Genomic DNA, 22,956 nt, shown 5'->3' on the forward strand with positions numbered 1-22,956 from the left:
GTGCTGATCATAGTGGTAGTGCCTTTTGATGGTGTGAAAAATAATGGAGTTACAGCTACAGAGTTATAAAGCAAAAACCAAACAAGTATAAAATCACTAGGTCGAGATACTCTAATAGAGCAGTCACCACTTTGTAAAAATAATGTGCAAAAATGTCAAAAGCTGATTTATAAACACTGCTACAGATTTAATAAATCTTGCACCAGACATGCAAATTCTGCACCAGATATATAAATACTGTACAGGATATATAGCAACACAGTGAATTCTTGGTAAACTTTAATGTACAAAGGTTTCGAAGGCACCACAGAGGTGATATAGAACTCCAATGTACATTAGCGATTGTGCAACAACAGTATTGAAACAGACGTCACTCAATAATATGACCAATCAAATTCAAACTTTCAAAGTATGATTTAAAATTATGTGTATTTTCTTTTTGTTGTCATTCAACGACTATTTGAACCACTGTAGCTTGAAGTTTACCAAGAATTGGTTTGATAGGTCAAAATTGTGTGCTGTTGTTATATAGTATAGTATGTAGTATTTATATCTGGTGCAGTGTTTAGCTTTATATCTGGTGCAATGTAACAGGATTTATATTATGTGATGCAGGATTTATATACTCAGTCTGGTGCAGTATTTATATACGTATCTGGTGCAGGATTTACATATCTGGTACAAGATTTATTGAATCTGTAGCTGTATTTATAAATCTTCTATATAGTGGTGTTTAAATGCTGCATGTGATTTTGATTAAGTTTTAAACAAACAGCACCCCATAGATATGGCATTTATATACCTTTTCTCCATTTGTGAAAGTGGTATGTTTGCTAAATGTATGTGTATGTACCATTCTTACATTTACATTTTTCTATACTGTGACAGGTACCAGCCCTTTTATTTATACAAACATAGAGCAAGGAAGACATAGAATTATTGTAAGAGTCAACTGTCCAGATGGTAGTAGGACTACCAGGCGATTTAGATTTCGAGCTCGTTAGCTACTCCTGACTGCAAGCTGACTGTTTCTAGGACTTTTTTTCCCAACAGATTAGGTATTTTAGTTTGTGTATTTAGTTTTTTACTTATGTTAATAAATATGTTGCAGTGTGATTAAGCGAAGTACACCTGCTGTAATAGTATTGAAATCAGCAACATCACTTCTGATATATATAACTGTCTTTTGATATCTTGATATTATATCTAGCTCAAGTGTTGATAGTTATTTTAATATAACTGTGGGATTAAATATAATTTTTATCCTACTGGAATGTTCAAACATTAAGCAAGATTAACTCAGCAGTTTTCAGCAAACCCAAGCCATCAAAAGAAGCAAATCATTTGTTCTTTGCATATTATAGCAAAGTGATAATTAAATATATGAGTTCCAGAAACAGAGTCTTCATTTGGGTACCCAAAATTTTTAAGTTTAAGTTAAGTTAAGTTATAATTGGGTAGTGAGACAAAGATGGCTCAGAATTTCTGTGCAAATATGGGCAATACAGCTTGACAGTACAAACCAGGTTTAATATAGATATCGTGTACAGTTATATAATTATACAGAATGTTTTGAAATTAGTTTATCTTGATTATCATACACAGTTCCCAACTTCAGTGGTACGTAATAAAACCAAGCAGGTATAATAAAATAATTAAGACATAGGCTGAAACACATAATTCTAGAAAGTTACCATCAACATATTCACAAGCAGTGCTAGCATTGCAACCATGGCACAGTGCTCAGAGAATGTGTGTACTACCACACTATAGAAGTTAGTACATGAAAATTTTTCTTGGGTAGCACAAAAGTGTACTACCAAGTGTCACAAAGAAAGTACTAAATCATGCTCAATACAAGGACAGTTGTAATTGGGAATTTGAAAAAAAACAAAAAAAAAAACAGCAGGGTGTTGGGCAGGACCTTGCAATGCAATTACCACTGAGGTAACTGGTTGTTATTAAGACATCAGGACAAATACATACCTTTATATTGTAGCTAGCCTGAGTCTAGCATCAGCTTGTCTCTTATCTTTTGCGGGTTTCTTGAGGTTTGATGAATTGGCCAATCTACAGTGCTGTGACATCACTATTGGACGACACAACATGTCATTGCATATCACTCATAGCAAGACAGATCAGTTGAGACGAGGTGGTCATAGCAAGAACTGTTACAAGCACTTGCCCAATGGACATGCTAGAAGCATACATATCGAGAGGTAATATTGAGCTAAGTAGTTCCCAGAAGTTGTTTAGGCCTATTGGCAGTGGTCAAATTGATAAGCTAAGAAACACTGGAGGCCTGTCATACAGTAGAATGAGAGAGCTGGTGAAAGAAAAACTAGATGAGCTAGGGTTCCAGGCAATTGAATTTGGGCTTCATAGCTTATGAACTGGAGGTGCAACAGCAGCAGCAGTGGCAGGAGTCCCTGATGGAGTATTTAAAAGACATGGGTGCTGGAAATCGGAGAACGCTAAAGATGGCTATGTGGAGGATTCCTTAGAGCAGCGCTTGTCAGTCACAAAGAATTTAGGTCTCTAGCTGTATCCTTTTATCAGTAAAGTCCTAAAATAGTGGAAGGGAGCAGAATGTGTTATAGGGCAATGTGTACGTACAGTGGTAAGAGGTTTTAGTTTAGGTGTGTAAGTTTAGATAAAATTAGTATTGGCTTGCCTATAGAATCACATAGTACCCTCTTTGTATTGTATTGTATTAATGCTTTACAGTGACCAGCACTGAAGGTCTGCAGCAACATGTGCTGCAGCCTTAGGATTACCTAACCTAATTTCAAGGACTTAGACTTAGTGACTTATAACTGAAAAGGTGTAACAGAAAAGGGGCCAAAGTAAGGAAAAAAATCCCTCCAACCCCAGGAATCGAACTGCAGGTCACCCAATGTCTAGTCGGGGCCACACTCAGTCTCCTCCAGGAGGGATGAATTTTCTTCCTTAATCCTAAAGTATTTATTGTATTAATGCTTTGCAGTGACCAGCACTGAAGGTCTGCAGCAACATGTGCTGCAGCCTTAGGATTACCTAACCTAATTTCAAGGACTTAGACTTAGTGACTTATAACTGAAAAGGTGTAACAGAAAAGGGGCCAAAGTAAGGAAGTTAGTAGACTTGTGGTAGCCGCGCTGTGCAGCTACAGACCAATAAGATTGTTGGGAGTGGGTTGAGGGCAAGGGGACAATGAATGAGAAAGGGGGTAGCTATTAGTCTTGCGTGGCCAGACTGCTTTTTCTTGGCATGGCGCCGGCGCTTATAATTATCGATTATAATAGGTAGGGTCCGCAACGCGAAAAATCGATATCCTCCAATCAACTACCTAACTATTGTCATGTGTCAGGCTAAGTGTAACTTGAATAACACCAGCGTGGCAGCCAAGTTTGTCACTTTCTTCTGGTAGAAAACGATACAAATGTCTTAAACTGATCACGTGAGTTTTCGTTCCAGCAGTTCGTAGGGTTCTTCGTATGCCACGATATTCACTCTCGACATTGTTCAAGTAGTCTATTATCAACTCAAAGTATTGGTGGTTTGATTTTATTGGTCAGTTTCCGGTGGCAGCACGATCTGTGCAGCTTTTTGGCAACAGACAAAATGTTTCTTGCTCTGGAGCACAGGAAGAGCAGAGCAGCAACTGCGCCGGGGGTCAGCAATGACCAGTACTAGGTAAAGTACCTGCATGCGGAGTATGGTTATAATTGAAGCTTGTTAGCCATCTGGCTGAGCAATCTATATGCTGAAATTCGGCCAAAATGACGCGATTTTTACAAACAAATACCAGAATGGTTGATATATCAGTGAGACAGTCTCCAACAACAAGGATACGAAGCTTATAAACACCTAACAACACGGCTATCTCGCCCAGTAAACGCATAGAGCAATCCAATGCATGAAATAGGCACTCAAGTGATCTAAATTCAAATCTCGGAAAATACAATCATAATCTATTCCAATGACATTAAAATCACTTGGAATCAAGTAACAATCAGTTTGTGTGCATTAGGTTCAACATCTCGACTAGCCCAGCAGTCTGAGACTCTCCCTATGATGCCATCACAGCATAAAACACACCGGCACTGGCCCAGACCACGCCTGAGTGAACAATTAACACAAATATTTACAAAAGGAGCACACTGCATGGTTCCTATTCAGAAATGAAAGTGATTTCATGGGTATTTTAGCGATTTGAATGTCGATCACGTGAGTGCCTATTTCATGCATTGGATTGCTCTATGCGTTTACTGGGCGAAATAGCCGTATTGTTAGGTGTTTATAAGCTTCGTATCCTTGTTGTTGGAGACTGTCTCACTGATGTATCAACCATTCTGGTATTTGTTTGTAAAAATCGCGTCATTTTGGCCGAATTTCAGCATATAGATTGCTCAGCCAGATGGCTAACAAGCTTCAATTACAACCATACTCCGCATGCAGGTACTTTACCTAGTACTGGTCATTGCTAACCCACGGCGCAGTTGCTGCTCTGCTTGTCCTGTGCTCCAGAGCAAGAAACATTTTGTCTGTCGCCAAAAAGCTGCACAGATCGTGCTGCCACCGGAAACTGACCAATAAAATCAAACCACCAATACTTTGAGTTGATGATAGACTACTTGAACAATGTTGAGAGTGAATATCGTGGCATACGAAGAACCCTACGAACTGCTGGAACGAAAACTCACGTGATTTTAAGACATTTGTATCGTTTTCTACCAGAAGAAAGTGACAAACTTGGCTGCCATGCTGGTATTATTCAAGTTACACTTAGTCTAACACATGACTAAGTCTAACACTTTAAATCGTGTGGTCATGATTTAAAGATCTATAAACCACACGCTACCTGCTTGCCACGCCGTCACTTTTATTCAGTAAGAATTATAAATGATTGGAATGGACTCCCATATGACTCAGTTAATGTTCATTCAACCAATTTGTTTAAGACACACCTAGATAGATTTTATTATGATTACCAGTATGATATTGTATAGTTATTTTTGTAGTAGTTTGATTGTTTAGATCAGGTTTTTACAGGCTTTGCCTCCTTACCTGTACCCCCAATAATAATAATAAATAATAATGACAATAGTTAGATAGTTGATTGGAGGATATCGATTTTTCGCGTTGCGGACCCTATAATAGGTGTAGCTTGTAAGTAGTTTAGTTTATTGCAATTAGTGTGGTAGTTTGTAATTTGCTAGTCTTTGTATTCTTTTGTGTTAGTTAATTATTTTTAAAATTATAAGCGCCTGCTCGAGAAAGGGTCTGGTCCAGAATCAATACGTAAACTAGTTTTCACACCCCAAGTTAGAGCTCGGGGTGTTTAATTCGAGGTTTAATTAGTTTTCATCATAAAACGTATACTCCCTCTTAACTTTCAAGCCACGTACGCACTGGAAATGCCGGTAGCAGTGATGAGAGACTCTGAGGTTGTTTTTCTACGGTTGAAAAGGTACGGATTGATTCCTTGTGAAAATGAAAAGGCGAGCGAACTGAGCAGGGAATCAACCCGTGTACTTTCAACCTTAGAAAACCAGCCCCAGTGTCTGTGTCATCACTACTGCTACTACTGGCATTTCCAGTGCGCACGTGGCTTGAAAGTTAAAGGAAGTATACGTTTTACGACGAAAGTTAATTAAACACCCCGAGCTCTAGCTTGGGGTATGACAACCAGTTTACGTATTGGTTCTGGACCAGACTGGCGGACCCTTTTTTGAGCAGGCACTTATAATTATAATCGATAAACGCCGTGCCAAGAAAAACGGACTGGCCACGAGAGACTACGATGGTGTTTCCGCAACATATTACAGCTGAATTTGAGGGGCTTTCATGGTTTCTAGGTTTTTGATAGTGCTGATTTCAAATCTGACAAGCGTACAAGCCACAGATGCAAGGTATGGTTAGTGTAGTAGGCGTTTATACAGTATTTACTGTCTGTATGTAATATAATGCTATATTTTTCTCATGTACACAATTCAGCCGGTCGAGTGTATTAAGTTGTTTTTAATATAATTATTTGTAACGTAGTTGAGCTGAGCAATGTGCATACTAGCTCCGCAATCCAGTTTGTGCTTTGTAGTGTCATTGAATGGATGGAATATTGGCATTGGACAGCTATGTGATAAGATAGGGCTGCATGCTGAAATGATTCAATAGATTTTAATGGAAATTATTGGTCTAAATGGGATTACTGAAGGCATTGCCCTAGAATTAAGCTAATGTTGCAGAAGCAGCATTTTTCCCTGTTGTAAGTTTGATACATGGTTGAAAGCACTATATGTCCAACTTCTTACCTGTAGATATGTTAAGAATGGTTTTAGTGGTTTACACAAACAATTTGAGTCGGTCTAGTTTTATTTTAAATTAGGGCTGAAACGATCATGGTTTTTTAGTATTCGAGTACTCTCTAGAGTTAACGATTGAGTACTCACGAATACTAGCTATTTGTAGTCATACCCATTTTACATGTTTTGTACCAACCTTAAACAGTTTACAGATTTTGCAAGTAACAACAACAATGATACACACCCTGTATTAAAGCACTGATATTAGTGTCCGTGATAAAACAATGCTCTACAGCCTTCAATGTGTCACTCCCTGATGACAAATACATCATGTGAGCTGGGTCATGTAATCTTAACAAGTACTTGAGTACCAATTTTACTATCCGAGTACCAAATCCTTAACGAGTACTCTCCGAGTATCATACAGTACGATAGTACTGTATAGTAGGGGTTGGTAAGAAATCATATGGTTTCGTGGATTTTTGCACCTTAAAAAACGGCCTTGCAATAAGTTTTACCCGAATAAACCACCTGGAATGCATTAGTACTGTTATAATGATGCTGTACCTTGGGTAAACGAAGCGAAAAGTCGAATGTTTCGACATACAGTGAGTTTTAAAAATTTCAAAATTTATTTACATTTCGTCTGCCAGCCTGCCTGCTGATGATGATTATATTATAATTGGAAAGACAGCAATGTGCTGATATACATCCAATAATATAAATTTACTTATAAGTGTTGGTCCAGAAGTTTGTCATAACTAGACAGTGGCAGCTCATTCCATTCTCTAACAGTTCTGTAAAAAAAGCATTCTTGATAATGTTGGGTGTGTGATGGTGGTAATATAAAATGTAGTTGGTGGAATTGTCTGGTGGTGGAGGTCTGTGGCAAAAAGTATTGTGGCATTTGTATGGCTGGCTCTTGATGGTGAACAATTCTAGATAAGAGTGTCAATCTGCTGGCTTTCCGTCTTTCTTCAAGTGTAGACCAATTAAGATCTTTCAACATGGATGAAACATTTATATTTTATTTCTGTACAAATATGTGATAGTGCATAAATATTTATTAGATTTGCCGTGACTGCAGGGTGTTCCTTTGTCGTGCATCCTGCACTATAACCTGGAGCATCTCTACTGAGAATGGCGTCTTTTTGGTAACTGGTTTGGCAATAGGCATCCGCCTATTATGCTCAAAATTTTACCTATTATGCTATGCTGCACTGCTCAAAATTTTTACTTATTGTGCTCAAATTATGCTCATGCAAGCTTTGTGCCTAACACAGCAAAAAATACCACGATTCCTTGTCTGTATATATCAGTGAAATGTCATTTATACATCATGATTCCTGTGTGTTTCCTTTAATATGAAATCTTAATTAAACATCATGTTTCCAGCTTCAATGATACATAGGAATAGGCATAATGCGGTTTACTGAATCATGATATGAATTGTCAGATTTCCTTACATATTTCCTATGTTTCAACAGTACATCTAGAGATCCCCCACCTGCTTCATATGACACTTGTAATATCATATATTTAATTCATAAGAGTATTCAATACATAAGATTTAACCAAAAGAAACAAAATCAGTTTTACATAAAGCAAAAGTTGTTCAGTTTTACTACGTCATGGTGAAACAAACCAAAGAAATTGTCAGGTAAACTTGATGGCCTTGCTCTAGTTGAGTGTCTTCCCATAACACGTGGAAGCATCTGCTGCATGCTTTGCTTGCTCTTTCCCTTGTTAGCTTTGTGATCAAGACGTTTAAAGAATCTGTCTACTCTAGATGCCCTCCATGATAATGGTTTGATTGTTAAGACAGAACTTCTGTTGCCACCTACATCTTCTTCATCGCTTTCCTCGCTGGACATGAATTCTTTTGTTAGCACCTTCTTCCACATATTAATTTGAGTAGGAGGATGAGTTTGCGAAGACTGCTTTACGAGACTCCAACTTCTGTGAAGAATAGGTACTTAATAGTGACTCTTATTGTTGCAAGAATACTTACTCTATTAATACGATTTCTTTGCCGTTGAAGTACTATCTTTTGTTCATAGTTCCCATTATCTTTCAGGTATTTCTCCTCACATTTAGTTTGGTAAAATCTTTTTGCTGCAGCTAAAATAAAAGAACGTATACATACCAAGTTCTCCTTCTGGAAAATAACAGCTACATAGAACAGGTTATTTTCAAAGGAGTTTATTTGTCAAATTATTCAAAGAACACAGCTTCTACAAAAAATAATCATCAAATATAAAGCTGCCTGGCACTAGGTCAGATGAATACACTCTACTTCCAGAAACTCCACATCTATCGTCCCGGATTAAAGAAATACAGAACAGGGTACCTGGTCAACAACTTCACTTTCTTAGTTTATTAAATAACGCTGTAGCATGCAGCCATGCAATGATTTGTTTCCTATTGGCAAGACCAACTTTCTCTTAGAAAAGAGATCCATTCTTTTGTAGAGCAATAAAAATTAAACTTGAAATTTATTGTAACAGCTGATCTTTGAAAATTTCCCCTTTGAAATTGACCTGTTATACGGTAACTTATCACTTTGAAAATATATTTATGGCTATACATAGAAGTAACACACTGTATTTTTTAACATACCATGAACTTGAAAAAGTGGTACCTTAAAGTTTAGTTGCTCAACCTCCTTGATGAAAATTGTAACCACTGCTTGGTTAGAAGAATCCTCAAAGCGTTTCCTAAACATTATATTATCAACTATTGCATGAGTGGAATCGTCTACTCACTGTGTGTCAAATCTTACAACAAAGTCACAGTTGTTTTCCAATAAGCCTCTGTATATTTCATGCACCTCCTGCTACAATGACAAAGATACATACATGTTTGCTGCTATATTTATCACCAGGTAACATCAACATACCAATACTTTAGAAGGAACACTCCGTTGAGTTTTCCCACTTGCTTCTTCATTACTGGATAGAGAACTATTTGAAGTAGAATTTGCTTTATGGTCTTCCACTGAGGAAAGTCTGCTTTTTATAGATTGTAGGTTTACTACAAATTCATCTAATCTAGAGTTCGCCTTTTGCGGGTTCCTGCAAAATTAGTCCTTGCATATCCGTACCTGTATGAGTAGAATGCACCGTTTATCTAGAGCTTATGAATTACCCATACCTGTATGAGCAGATTGTTCAGGTTCTCTGAAAACTAATTGACGATTTGTAGGAGTGGGACACGAAGCAGAGCCACTAGAACTTGCACTAGAGCCAAATAACATCGATAATTGACCTGATGGCCTTTCATCACTACCAGAAGACAGTAAACGACGAGATGTCGCTTTAGAAACATTAGTCACTCTTGGGGTATCGTGTGCTGCTAACTGTTCCGAAGTCTTCAAGCTTGTACTTATGTCAGGGTCGCCATCCTCCGACAATAGACTATCACTAACGTCATCGTGTCAGCCATCATTATATCCTTCACTATCATGGTCAGAATCATCACTGTCTGAACGATAAATGTCCGAAACTTTCAACGGTACTCTTCCGCGGTGAGACATTTCGCGCTCAATATTACAATATTACCACCAATTATTTTTCCTTTGCTAAAAAGAAATTATTGTTATATATACGGTCGATCAAATTGCAATAGTTGTGAAATGAGTGATAGATGAGATACTTGCAAAGCAGGACGTAAATCAGAGAATGGGGATGATGAATGACTCACTACGAAAAGCAGGAAACTTGCTTATAAATTATGCTTACACTGCTACAAGGAATTACAAGATATACAAGGAACACCGTGACAAAAGACTGTATTATGATGCCTCCAAATGAAGCTGGAATCAAGACGTTTTTATGGATACTGATAAAGAAGAAGCTAGTAGTGAGTTTAGTTCACTTAGTGAAGCTGATTGTGAAATTGATAATGAAGAACACAATGAGGCTGACGTTTTGTGTTCTGATGAAGATTTTAGTGGTGCAAAATTACATCCTGACTTGCCAATGACTTGTGAAGTTCAGCAGGATACTCTTTATGGTATGTGCATACCATTATTCCTTATGTTGCATCTATTCAAACACTTACTAGCTAGCTAAATTAACACAAAGTTGATTCATGGTGTATTGTTCATACCTTTTCATGACGAAAAGCTATAGCCTATATTTGCAGTACACATTTCTTTGCTATACCATGAATAGACACCAGAAAACATGTGTTCTTAGCTATCTAGATGTTCCCTTATTGAGAAGCTTTTTGCAAGACAATTGCCTTACCTGCATAGTACTTTAAAGTTGCTCCAAAATTATCATTTATTTGTTTCATTGCATGATTTCTTATAATAAGCATAAAACAGATACAGTATAGCTACTCCACAGCTATTAGGTATACATAGGTGGTGTGATTCTTAGTTCACTGAACCCTAGTCTGGTAGAGTCTGCAAGATAATTATATAAATACAACTTTCTTGTTAAACCATCACATCTGTGTAGCTAATCTCTTTGTGCAGGTGTATATTTTGGTACCTTATAGTGTTTAATATACCAATCCCTGCTAAGCAAAAGTTAATATTAAAAGATGAGTGTGTGTATATTTTCTTGTGCAGAAAATGATATTAAATATTGGATAGAGAGTGACAAAGAGATTGATGAAGATATTGATATCACTAATGCTATTCCCCCACCAGATATTGCTGTATCAGAGGAAGAATCTCAAGACAGAACTAATGTACAAAGTATGACAAGGTGGATTACTGTTTTGCTGACTATTTTTCAATCTCGATTTTTTCTTACTAATAGAACACTTGACTGGTTGCTCAAATTTATTGTTGTTGTATTTCAATATTTTGGCACATACTCAGAAAACCTCGCTAAAGTTGCTGGTGAACTACCTCATTCCATGTAACTGGACAACGAACTGGTGAACGACTGGCTGAAGTGAATTGTTTTCTCACACATTCACTAATTTTACCCAATAATCCACAGCCCTTACTTCATTTATTTGCTTGTGTAAAGTGGCCTATGATGCATTCTCAACATGAGAAATATGGAAATCCTGTCAGAGAAGTCTATATGAGCACCAGCAAATCAACAAGTTTTTATTAGCATCAAACATTTCATCACAAGTCATATTTGCCTTACAAGATGATCATTGCATACCTGTTTGTGCCACTGTACCAGTTATGTGTAACTAACTGATCTTGTAATGTTCTCATTTGTATACCTCATAATTATATTAATTTTAAGTGCCAGCCAAATTACACAATATTGTTGTATGTGCTGCTTAGCTAGCTGCATGTGATTGCATTAAATTTTTTAGTGTTTAGGAATTGTCATGTAAATTTTATGTAAACATGAAATTTCATAAAGTACATGATACATGGTATGAAACATGACATATCCAAGTGAGTAAACATTAATTAATTATGGCTTGAGATTTCCAATGATGTTTTGGGTATGGAAACACCTAGGAAACATATGATTTTTTCCTGTGTAATTTCCCATGTTTTGCTAATAAATTTGCAGTTATGGGCACATAATGAGTGGCTGAAGCAAATCTTTGCTCTTTAAAACTGCATGTGACAGAAAAATCGATATACTCTAATAGAACAGTCAGGTGCCTGGTTGTTCTATTAGAGTTATTGACTGTTCTATTAGAGTATATCGATCTTTTTCTGTGATATGTAGTTTGACCATCAAGGAATTGTAGTATGGCTGAAATATTCTTCCTATTATGCTTAGTGATGGGCGATATTAGGATTTTCAGAACGATACGATATCGATACGATATTGACTAAAATTGACCGATATTGATACTTTTTGATACGATATTGTAACATTATTTGTTCATGTAAATTGCCAGTTTTCTTACATAATTTGATAGTAGGTAGCTATAGCTATACACAATGGAGATTCCCCGCCCACATACACAAGAGTAATAGTGATTTGAAAATTGCTGAAGGTAATGGAAAGCTACAATTAACAATTAAATAAGCTAAAATACATTTAAAATTAAATTCAGATCACGTGATGTATCGTATCGAAATATCGGATTCTGAAAAATATATCGATACTTTTCGATATCAGCAAAAATCAAACGATACGATATAATATCGATATATCGCCCAACACTAATTATGCTAGCATTATGCTTAATGCTTTCAGGCACCTATTATGCCCATAATTATGCCAGCGTAATCGGCGGGTCCCTATTTGGCAAGCTTTCTCTTTAATCCCCCTAGCATAGACCTGACGATTGGTAGATCTGTTGGCAAATGAACTCCGGCTATTGAATGTGCCCATGCTAGCCCATTCACTGCTTCTTCAACGGCTGCTTTTGAACTCTTTGCCTCGGCTGCAGATACAATGCTACATGGACTGGATCTGCTGGAAAGGTTGTCAAGTTATGTGAGGTTTCCCATGACTTCCAGCGCTTGAATGATCCAAGGTACTTCTTGGTAGTGGATGTGGATTTACACTGCAAAGCTGAAGTTGGCAATGCGGTGGCCAGCCTCTAGAGTTCCTCGCCTTCCAGTTCTCCAAGGGATTTCCATACTCCTGTGCTAAACACATCTGCCAATCGGAAAAAATATTATATGAAAGTGAGTACATGCACTTAATTCATTGCTCTTGTGTTACTCTATATGCCCTCGTAGTCTATATAGTACCCCCCAACTGGTGACTAGCAAAATAGTGTCCTACAATAAACCCTCTGCTACCCCAGCCTGGTGTCTTCATCTAGCACAAAATTGTCAATTAAAAGCAACCAGTACCCTCTGAATGGTGTCCTAGACCTAGCACAAAATTGTCTCAATGAAAATCATCCAGTACTCTCTGACTGGTGTCTTAGACCTAGCACAAAATTGTCTCAATGAAAATCATCCAGTACTCTCTGACTGGTGTCTTAGACCTAACACAAATTTGCCTCAATTAAATTAATTGGTACCCACTGACTGGTGCCTTAGAACTAGCACAAACTTTGCCTCAACTTAAAACATCCAGTACCCTCTGACTGGTGTCCTAGACCTAGCACAAAATTGTCTAAACTTAAAAACATCCAGTACCCTCTGACTGGTGCCTTAAACCTATTACAAAATTGTCTCAACTTAAACATCCAATACACTCTGACTGGTGTCCCAGACCTAGCACAAAATTGCCTCAAGTTAAAGCATCCAGTACCTGGTGGATCCCATCAGGGTAAATAATAGGCCAAAATGGAGCTGACTGCCACTGGCACAATGAGCGTGCCCGAGGCATGTGTCCTTTCCGCGTGGCATAAAACCCGTGGTACAAGGTAAGGTGGCGGACATATTCAATTAAGGTCCCTACCCCAATTGCAGGTGAAAGCGTCAACTGCTTCTGTACCTGGGCACCAGTACCTGGAGTTAAACCGGGGGAGCTTAGTGTTTAGGTGATCAGCAAATCTATCTATGGTGTAAGGCCCCCATAGCTGATTCAGCGTCTGGAACACTCTTGCCTTCACTGCCCAGTCATCCTTGTCCTGGATGCGGCTCAGGTAATCTGCCTGTTCATTGTGTTTGTGAGGGATCCACTCTGGCTCAATGCATATGAAGTTACATGCTGCCATGTAGAAGACTGCTAGGGCTTCCTCTTGCAAAGATGAGTTCTTGCTGCCAATATCCAGGATTCTTACAACATTTTGATTATCAGAAAACCAGCGTATTCTTTCATTCTTAAGTTTTGGTATCAGGGATTCCAGCACCATTCATACTGCCCTGAGTTTCCTCCATGTGGAACTTTTGGTCTTTTCTTCTGGGGACCAATCCCCACGGGTTACATACACTGCTTGAAGGTTCTTAGTTTACTAATTTGTTAAGCTGCTTTATTGTAGTTGTACTCAGTTATACTACTAAAATATCAGTAACTTTAAGTATATGTAACATAATTGTTGTACTAAGTTTTAAACTCTCAGTAAAACATCAGTGAATGCAGGTTTACTGAAAACTACTAAAATACCAAACAATTAACTGTTCCATATACTGGGGATATACCACTCTAGTAAACTAAGTAATTTCAAGCAGTGATAACACCCATGCTCAACTGTGAACCCTCCATAGCCTGTGTCACTGGCATCTGAGTACACTACTCTCACTGCTGAGGGGCTATGCCAGATCCCTCGGCCATTAATGCAACTGATTTGATTTTTCCAAAAGGACAACTCCCTCTTTACTTCTGGAGATAGTGTGAGCAGCTGACACCAGTATTGACGGTTATTCAGTAGGGCGTACATACTTCTAGTACTTAGGCGGGCAACTGGCCCTATGACCAAGGACGTTGATATAATTTTGCCGATGATGCTGGCCAACTGACGTGCCTAATTTCAAGTCAGTTGCCATTTCCAATCTAAAGTTATGGGTTATCAAAGTTGGTAGATTAGATGTGTGCAAAAGACTCCTTTTTGCAATCCGGTCAATGACCACAATGTTATCTACCTACATTGTTGTTATATGCCATCTGTCTTTTCATACAGCACTTGCTATACATAATGCAGCAAAAGGAAATGATTACTACATACAGTGTACCAAAGAGTACATGCAATCTACCTATTTACCTGCATGTGAGTGTAGAGCAATATTAGATTCATTGTTATTTATTGTTCAAATATTAGAACCAACCCAATAAGACAAAACAAGAGTTTAGATAACACAAAATTAATATTTGTGACCAGATCTGCGAAAAGGGGTCTTACCAGGTATATATAGCCTTTCCAATTGCATGCACTTGGCAATCCATAACTTGACTTGTGAGTATGGTACCAGCAGCCTGAAATGTGGTCACTTTCCACCCACAATAATACTGGATGTAATTTTAAGACCATAGGTTAAACACATGATGAGTTATGACTCGTCAAACTGGAAATTTGGAAAGGCTATATAAGACCCCTTTTCACAGATCCGGTCACATTTTGAGCCATCAAACATTATTTTTGATGAGTAAAATTTTGATGTAATTCTTATAAGAAATACACTAAATTTTAACAAGGAAAATTGTGAAAAACTGCAATGAAAATGTCAAAAATTTCCCTGTTAAACTTTTGCAATATATATTAGCAGCACAACAATATAATTCAAGGCCTAAAGGACACACAACAATAAACAAGTGTGGCTGCATGGACATGCAGTCTTCAGTTATCTAGCTCAGATAGCCAATGTTATCAGCAGCAAAAGAATGGACACCAGCAGAACGTTAGCGGTTTCTGTCACTGCAGCACCACCAGCAGAAGCAGCTTGCTACATGGAGAAACAATGGGAAAATGCAACTATCATTGTTTTACATGAAATAAACGTCACACCTATAGTTAATGAATTTTTAATATAGAAGACTCCTGCAAGACTGGCCATGTACTTACAACAAGACTATCTGATACACAGTGTATAAAGTGGCCTTTAGAGCTATAGGATATACACCAGTAAAACCAGATGTACCAGCTTCTGTAATTAGCTTGGTGAACCTCTAAATAGTGTGACTTTAGTGGCATAGAGGTATTTTCACCATTATATTAGTGATGAAATGCTCACTCTATAGTTTGCTACTGGCCAGTCACCCAATCCGCTTGACAGCTATACACAACTACTGTGTGGTGCTAATGCTCACAGTTTTCTGATCCTGTGCACCTACAAGATTTTAGTTACTGGCATAAATGGGATCCTTTGAGGTTGCCAGTTCAGGTTGTTGATCATGAAGAAGAAATAAGAACATACTGCTGAAGATAGTCACAAAGCTAGTTCTATATGACACAGCTTGGTAGTCATGGGCTGGCAAGCAAAAAGTATTGTAGCTGACATCACAAAAAGCTAGGGATGAGCCTATTGTGCTTTTTAAATCTATTTTCTTTCCAGCCTTACCTATTTTGTTCAAAATATACCCATCATTGCTGACCATTAATAAATATTTACTGCAATATCTCAAACTTTACAGCATATGTGACTGTTCTATTAGATTATATTTCAGAGGGCTCAGTCCCACATATCAATGGTGTATGGCCAGTTTTCATTCTCAACAGCTATGTTCACAGCGTTACACACCTCCAGCTGAAGTTCAAAGTAAGAAACCCACAATCGAACCCCAAATCGGTCTTTTTCATAGCTTAAACATGTATCACAGCTCCAAAATGGCGAATTTGGTAAACCTCGCTCAGGAGATGTCTTAGAAGTTTGATAAACTAGAAAAGGAAGTTCGTGCCCTGAGGAAACGGGCTGACAAATCCCACGCCCATTCTTGCAGAACAGCTCACTGTCGTTCTCGGAGTAGAACAACCCACCATTATTCTCGGGGCAGAACAACTCACCGCCATTATTCCTGGAGTGGAAGAACTCACCGTCATTCTCCGAGTATGACAACTCATCATTGTTCTTGGAGTAGAACAACTCATCACAGTTCTCGGAGTAGAACAACTCATCATCGTTCTAGGAGTAGAACAACTCATTACCGTTCTTGGAGTAGAACAACTCTCCACCACTCCCAGAGCAGAGGAGCACCGGAGATTCCCTTTCCGAATGTGTAGGGGGAGCCACTAGAACCAAGGCCCCAGAGAGGAATCTGACTGCAGCACAGAGTTCTATGCTGAAACTTCATATCATCCACCAGGGCATTCGGACACTCCAGATCCCAGCCAAACCATTAGCCGGAAGGCTGACACACCACCTAAACACTGTACGGGGCTACAAGATAGATTTCTGGACCAAACCACAACAGAAGCATCCCCCACTTCCCCCTCAATTCTGAGCAGACCAGCTCCAACTGATCACGGAAGAGATCACAGAGCTGTTACAGAAACAAGGTATCAAAGAAGTACAATCATCAGAGGGGTTCTACTCCAACCTCTTCTTGGTTCCAAAGAAGGACATGGGGAGCACCCAGTCATCAACCTGAAAGCCCTGAACGAGCTTATTCAAAAGGAACACTTCAAGATGGAGGGATCCACAACCTGAAAGATCTCTTGCAGCCAAGGAACTGGATAGCCAAGATCGACCTAAAAGATGCCTTCTTCACAATACCCATTCACCATCAGTACAGAAAGTACCCGAAATTTATGTTCCAAGGAAGAGCTTACCAGTTCACCTGCCTCCCCTTCAGACTGTGTTCAGCCCCGTGGGTATTCACCAAGACCCTCAAACCAGCCATAGCAATGCGGCAACAGGAGGGAGTAAGGCTGATAGCCTGCATGGACGACATACTACTGCTCGTGGAGTCGAGAGAAATGATTCACAATCACCTAACAGGGGGTGACATACTTATTAGAAAATCTGGGGTTTACAATCAACAGAAAGAAATCTGTTATGAACCAAGCTCAAACCTTAGAATTCCTAGGTCTAACAGTGGACTCAATGGAGCTACGCCTTCCCCCACAAAAAAAGAAAACTGTATGGGCGGAAGCGCACAAAATAGCAAGGCTGGAAACTATGACAGCCTGTTCCTTGGCTTACTTGTTAGGCATGATGAATGCGACAAGCTGCGTCATTCTCCCAGCCCCATTGTTCTGTCGCCACCTACAGATGACGCTATCCAACACCCTAGAGTGGAACTCGCAGTGTTACAGAGTGTAGGTTATCCTTCCCCAGGATTGCCTGGAAGAGTGCTAGCTAGAATGGTGGGACACCAACATGGGCAGGTGGAATGGCAGGACCATCTTGAAGAGGGAGATGGACCTCACCATAGACTCGGGACACATCCCTACAGGGGCTGGGGAGCATCCTGCAATTACCAGGGGACAGGTGGAGCCTGGTCAGATTTGGAACGCAGGATGCACATCAATTACCTTGAACTATTGGCTGCCATTTTGGCAACCCAGACATTCGTCGTAAAATCCAGAACAGGAATATCCGAGGATAGACAATACCACAGTAGTGGCCTACATCAACCACCTTGGAGGAACAGCCTCTAGGGACCTGGTAGCGCAGACAAGGAAGCTGTGGATGTGGTGTCCACAGAAGAACATACACATCACAGCCCAGCACCTACCAGGGGCTCAAAACACAATAGCTGATGTGGAATCTCAGCAAACAACAGACAGGAAAGACTGGAAACTGAATCCCATAATCTTTCAGCAAAAAACCACCGATATGGGCCTCTAGTGGTAGATTTTTTGCCATGAGGCTGACATCTCAGTGCCCACTTTACTTCAGCTGGCAGCCAGATCCGTACACTATGGCAACCAATGCATTCCTTCAGTCTTGGAAGGTACTGAAAGCGTATACCAACCCACCATGGAACCTGATAGGCAGAGTTCTAGCTCAGGTTGAATCACACATAGTCCTAGCTGCACCTGTCTGGAGGGCACAACCATGGTTCCCAATGCTTCTGGGAATGCTAATAGACTACCCAAGACAGATGCCACCAGGGGTGGAGATTACATCCAACCTTCACCCAGCTCTCAACATGCCCAAACTAGCCGTGTGGCCCATCTCGGGAAAAAATACTGAGACCAGCAACTTTCAGGGGAGGCTACGATACTCCTCATGGAGGACAAAAACAAACAAATCATACGACTTCTTGTTTGGAAAAGGGCACAGCTGGTGTTCTCAAAGGAGTTTTGATCCTTTTTCTGGACCTGTAGTAAATGTAGCAAACTTCCTCGCATACCTATACAAGGAAGGCTACCAGTACAGCTCAATCAATGCCTACCGATCAGCTATTTCATCAGTACATGAGCAGGTTGATGGCCATAACGTCGGCCAGCACCCAATCATCACTAAAGGTATTTTTAATGTCAGACCACTGCTACCGTGGTATACCTGCACCTGGAGTGTCCAGATAATTCTAAACCACATAGAATCCCTGGGAGACAACAAACAAGTTGTACTAAAGCATTTGTCTCTTAAGCTTACCATGCTGCTGGCCCTTACCCTCCCTTCCATGTCAGCAGACTTTTCTCAGACATATCTAGATGAGCTTACAAATCAGACGGAGTCTGTTTTTACCCTAGTAGCCTAGCCAAGCAGTCCAGGCAAGGCTCACAAATAGCTAATTATTTCTTCCCCTCATTTCCAAGTAATCGGGCTTTATGCCCAGTCTCAGCTCTTCAAGCTTATGAGAAGAGAACTGAATCCATCCGTGGACAAGCCACTATCAAACCATACAAGCCAATCTCCTCTAGCTCAGTTGCTCATTGGCTTAAGTCAATGTTAGAACAATCCGACATCGATGTAACAATAATTATTTTCAATGCACATTCAGTCAGAAGTGCCTCATCATCGAAAGCTGCCAATGTAGGCTTAACCACAGATGATCAGTACATCTTGAAGGCAGCCAACTGGTCCTCAGAGTCAGTGTTCCAAAGGTTTTACAATAAACCACCAGAGGACTCAGTCTGTGGTAGAGCGGTGCTCTTATCTGGCTGCAGCTACAAACCTCACTATTGATATGTGAGACTGAACCCACTGAAATATAAGTCATAAATGGCTTAGACCACGAAGTGGTTGCGAGCTATTTGGAATTGTATGAAGAGGGTGAGGTCGAGCATATCAATGGTCCCACCCACCCATCTTGTTTGTATCATGATCAAGCTACTCAAAGACCGATTTGGGGTTTGATTGTGGGTTCTTACTTTGCACTGGAGGTGCGCAAAGCTGTGAACATAGCTGATGAGAATGAAAACTGGCCATACACCATTGATATGCTTGACCTCACCCTTTTAAAAATACAATTCCAAATAGCTCGCAACTACTTCGTGGTCTGAGCCATTTATGAAATATTTCACAACATAATGACTGTTCTATTAGAGTATCTCAATCTTTGTCATGCAAATATGCTAAGTTCCAGCTCCTGAAGTTTTACCTATTTTTCCAGTATTTTGTTCATTGCTTTTACCATCATATTCTACCAAACAATTGCTATCAATATTGGCACATCCCTACAAAAGAGTAACAGCCATTAAATTTTCTAGTCTGTGGTAAAATTTCAATGTTATGGAATGGAGCAACCACTCTTGCTTGATCAAATCAATCTAGCTATCACTACAGCTACAAGTACGTATCTCTGTCAGAAGTACGACAGAAACAAATATTGAATGCTAGGCAAAAGGTAGAATAATAAATTTGAGCACATTACTAGCTTTAGACTATGGTACACATAGTATGCTTTGAAGTTTAGTTGTTAATGAGGTATTTAAAATTGAATAGATACTCGGGGTAGGTATCTAAACTGGTTAGATACCTGTGACAATTTTTTTGTCATGCACTTTGCTGGATTCCAGTCACAATAGCCATCACAAATCATCGTTAGAGTATAAAGAAAGCATCGCTGGATCATAAAGATGATCATATTCATCTAGGAAGCCTACCAGTGAGTTATTTTAGCACTAATTCGATCAGGAAACCGCCATTACGGCAGTGACCAGAGCCGTACGAGCCTTAGTCTAAATTGGTATCGCCCAAATCCACGGTATCTTTGCTATTTTAGAGATCTTCGGAATGGCACATAATCACCTCGGGCTTTGCCCTCAGTGATTATTGTGCCATTCTTCAGGTCTCTAAAAATAGCGAAGATAACTGGATTTGTGCGATAATCTATACAGAGAATTAGTGAAATATATAAGTACTTAGTGGGCCTTTTTTTTACCATGTACAGTTAAGGACCCGCAAAGTATGTTATTAAACCCCTCTATTATTACCATGTACAGTTAAGGACCCGCAAAGTATGTTATTAAACCCCTCTATTATTCTTTCTAACAATTCATTTTTTCACCTGTTAAATTATTCCCTAAACTTTTAATTCCTGAAATATCACTAAATACATCTGTTTTCCTCTGTAACCATAGACACAATTAAAAATTGCAGCATAAATGATCAAGATACCTTAATAGAGCAGTCACTCTACATTTGCTTATCAGAGTATAGGTGGATGCTCTATTAGGGTATCCTGGTTTTATGCCAGTAGCATTTGAGAGGTGTCTCCAAGAGAATTATAGTATACACTGCTAGTAAAATTTATGAATTATTTCTGAAAATTGTCCTATTATTCCAGCCAGTTCTTTTTACCTCATATTATTCCCAGCATATTCTGCGGGTCCTTACCCATAGCTATATACATACAATTAACTAATCTAGTGAACATCTACACAGAATGGCTGGATAGTCTCTACCCTCTGATCTTACAAATGTCTGACAATCAACAATTGTTTAGCATTTAAAATAAATTTGTCATATTTTGTCATAATAATATTATGTTTTGTGTGGAAGCCCTCTATGTGTGTTGAGAGTGATGATAGAATAATTTGAGGAAACTGCTAGAACACTACTTGTAGTATACTGCAGTTGTTCTCAGTTAGTCTGGTAAAATGGGATAGTATTTATGTCAATTATCTAATTATATTATGTGATGTAATAATAATCCTGCAGTTAATAATGTTATACATGTATATATAGTATTTCTATATTATCTAATCCAAAACAGCCAAGCTGTAAAAATAGTGTGCGGCCCTCAGAAAGGCTATGGTGAAAAAAGATGTGAAATCCAAGGTGGCGGCCAAGAAATGGCTGTGATGGTAGGTTAATGGTAAAAATTTTAATAACAACAATTCAGGTGAATTTTTGTGCCGCTTCACAAAATTTACCTGAATTGTCATTATTAAAATTTTTACCATTAACCTACCATCACAGCCATTTCTTGGCCGCCACCTTGGATTTCACATCTTTTTTCACCATAGCCTTTCTGAGGGCCGCACACTATTTTTACAGCTTGGCTGTTTTGGATTAGATTTCATTTCTTTTTGTATTTGTATACCCCAAAGCCGGCCTATGGCCAGCTTTGGGAATTTTTTAACCTATGTTTTTTTCTTTACTACAGGAAGAAGAAAAGATGAAGTAAATGTACAAATTATATATATGTGACCGGATTTGCGAAAAGGGGTCTTCCACACACATCCAATTTACGAACTTTGGCAGTTCATAATGTCAGATAGGAAAATAGTATTGCCTTGAAATTTGGACAGTGATGAGTAACAACATAGGTTAATGCATGAACAAAATTTCAGGTTAGTATCTTCTTTGAGCACAAAGGTATGGTCATTCAAGTTCATAGAATTGGATGTGTGTGGAAGACCCTTTTCGTAAATCCGGTCACATATAATACATATGTGACCGAATTTGCGAAAAGGGGCCTTCCACACATCCAATTTGCCAACTTTGACAATTGATAACTTCAGATTGGAAGGAGCTATTGCCTTGAAATTTGGGCAGTGGTGTTTTCTTTGCAGCTGAACTCTCTATATGATGGTTTCTTTGTAGCTGAACTCTCTACAAGGTAATTTCTTCTAGCTGATCTCTCTACAGGGTGATTTGTTTGTAGCTGAACTATCTACAAGGTAACTTCTTCTAGCTGATCTCTCTACAGGGTGATTTGTTTGTAGCTGAATTCTGTACAGGTGATTTGTTTGCAGCTGAGCTCTTTACGGTTTCTTTGTAGCTGAACTCTCTACAAAGTAACTTCTTCTAACTGATCTTTCTACAGGGTGATTTGTTTGTAGCTGAACTATCTACAAGGTAATTTCTTCTAGCTGATCTCTCTACAGGGTGATTTGTTTGTAGCTGAATTCTGTACAGGTGATTTGTTTGCAGCTGAGCTCTTTACAGAATGGTTTCTTTGTAGCTGAACTCTCTACAAGGTAAACTTTCTAGCTGATGTCTCTACAAGGTGACTAGTTTGTAGCTGAACTCTCTACATGGTGGTTTCTTTTTGTA

General features: G+C 39.0%; 1 protein-coding gene and 1 long non-coding RNA gene across 2 annotated transcripts in view; both read right to left on the reverse strand.

The window, feature by feature from the left end:
* Window positions 1-7,822: 7,822 nt before the first annotated feature.
* On the reverse strand, window positions 7,823-10,025 carry LOC136266617 (uncharacterized). Its single transcript, XR_010706194.1, has 5 exons — window positions 9,184-10,025; window positions 9,050-9,120; window positions 8,904-9,001; window positions 8,296-8,405; window positions 7,823-8,243 (listed from the first exon to the last, which is right to left on the reverse strand). It is a non-coding gene; the product is annotated as an uncharacterized lncRNA (long non-coding RNA).
* A 5,294-nt stretch (window positions 10,026-15,319) lies between these two features.
* LOC136266619 (uncharacterized) overlaps window positions 15,320-22,956 on the reverse strand; it is a 29,998-nt gene continuing 22,361 nt past the window's right edge. The window contains exon 17 of the mRNA XM_066061614.1: window positions 15,320-15,507. Coding sequence (XP_065917686.1) covers window positions 15,415-15,507 — 93 coding nt within the window. The 3' untranslated portion in view covers window positions 15,320-15,414. The remainder of the gene's footprint in view (window positions 15,508-22,956) is intronic.

Source organism: Dysidea avara, chromosome 9 (genome assembly GCF_963678975.1).
Source record: "Dysidea avara chromosome 9, odDysAvar1.4, whole genome shotgun sequence".
In the NCBI taxonomy this organism is placed as follows: Eukaryota; Metazoa; Porifera; class Demospongiae; order Dictyoceratida; family Dysideidae; genus Dysidea; species Dysidea avara.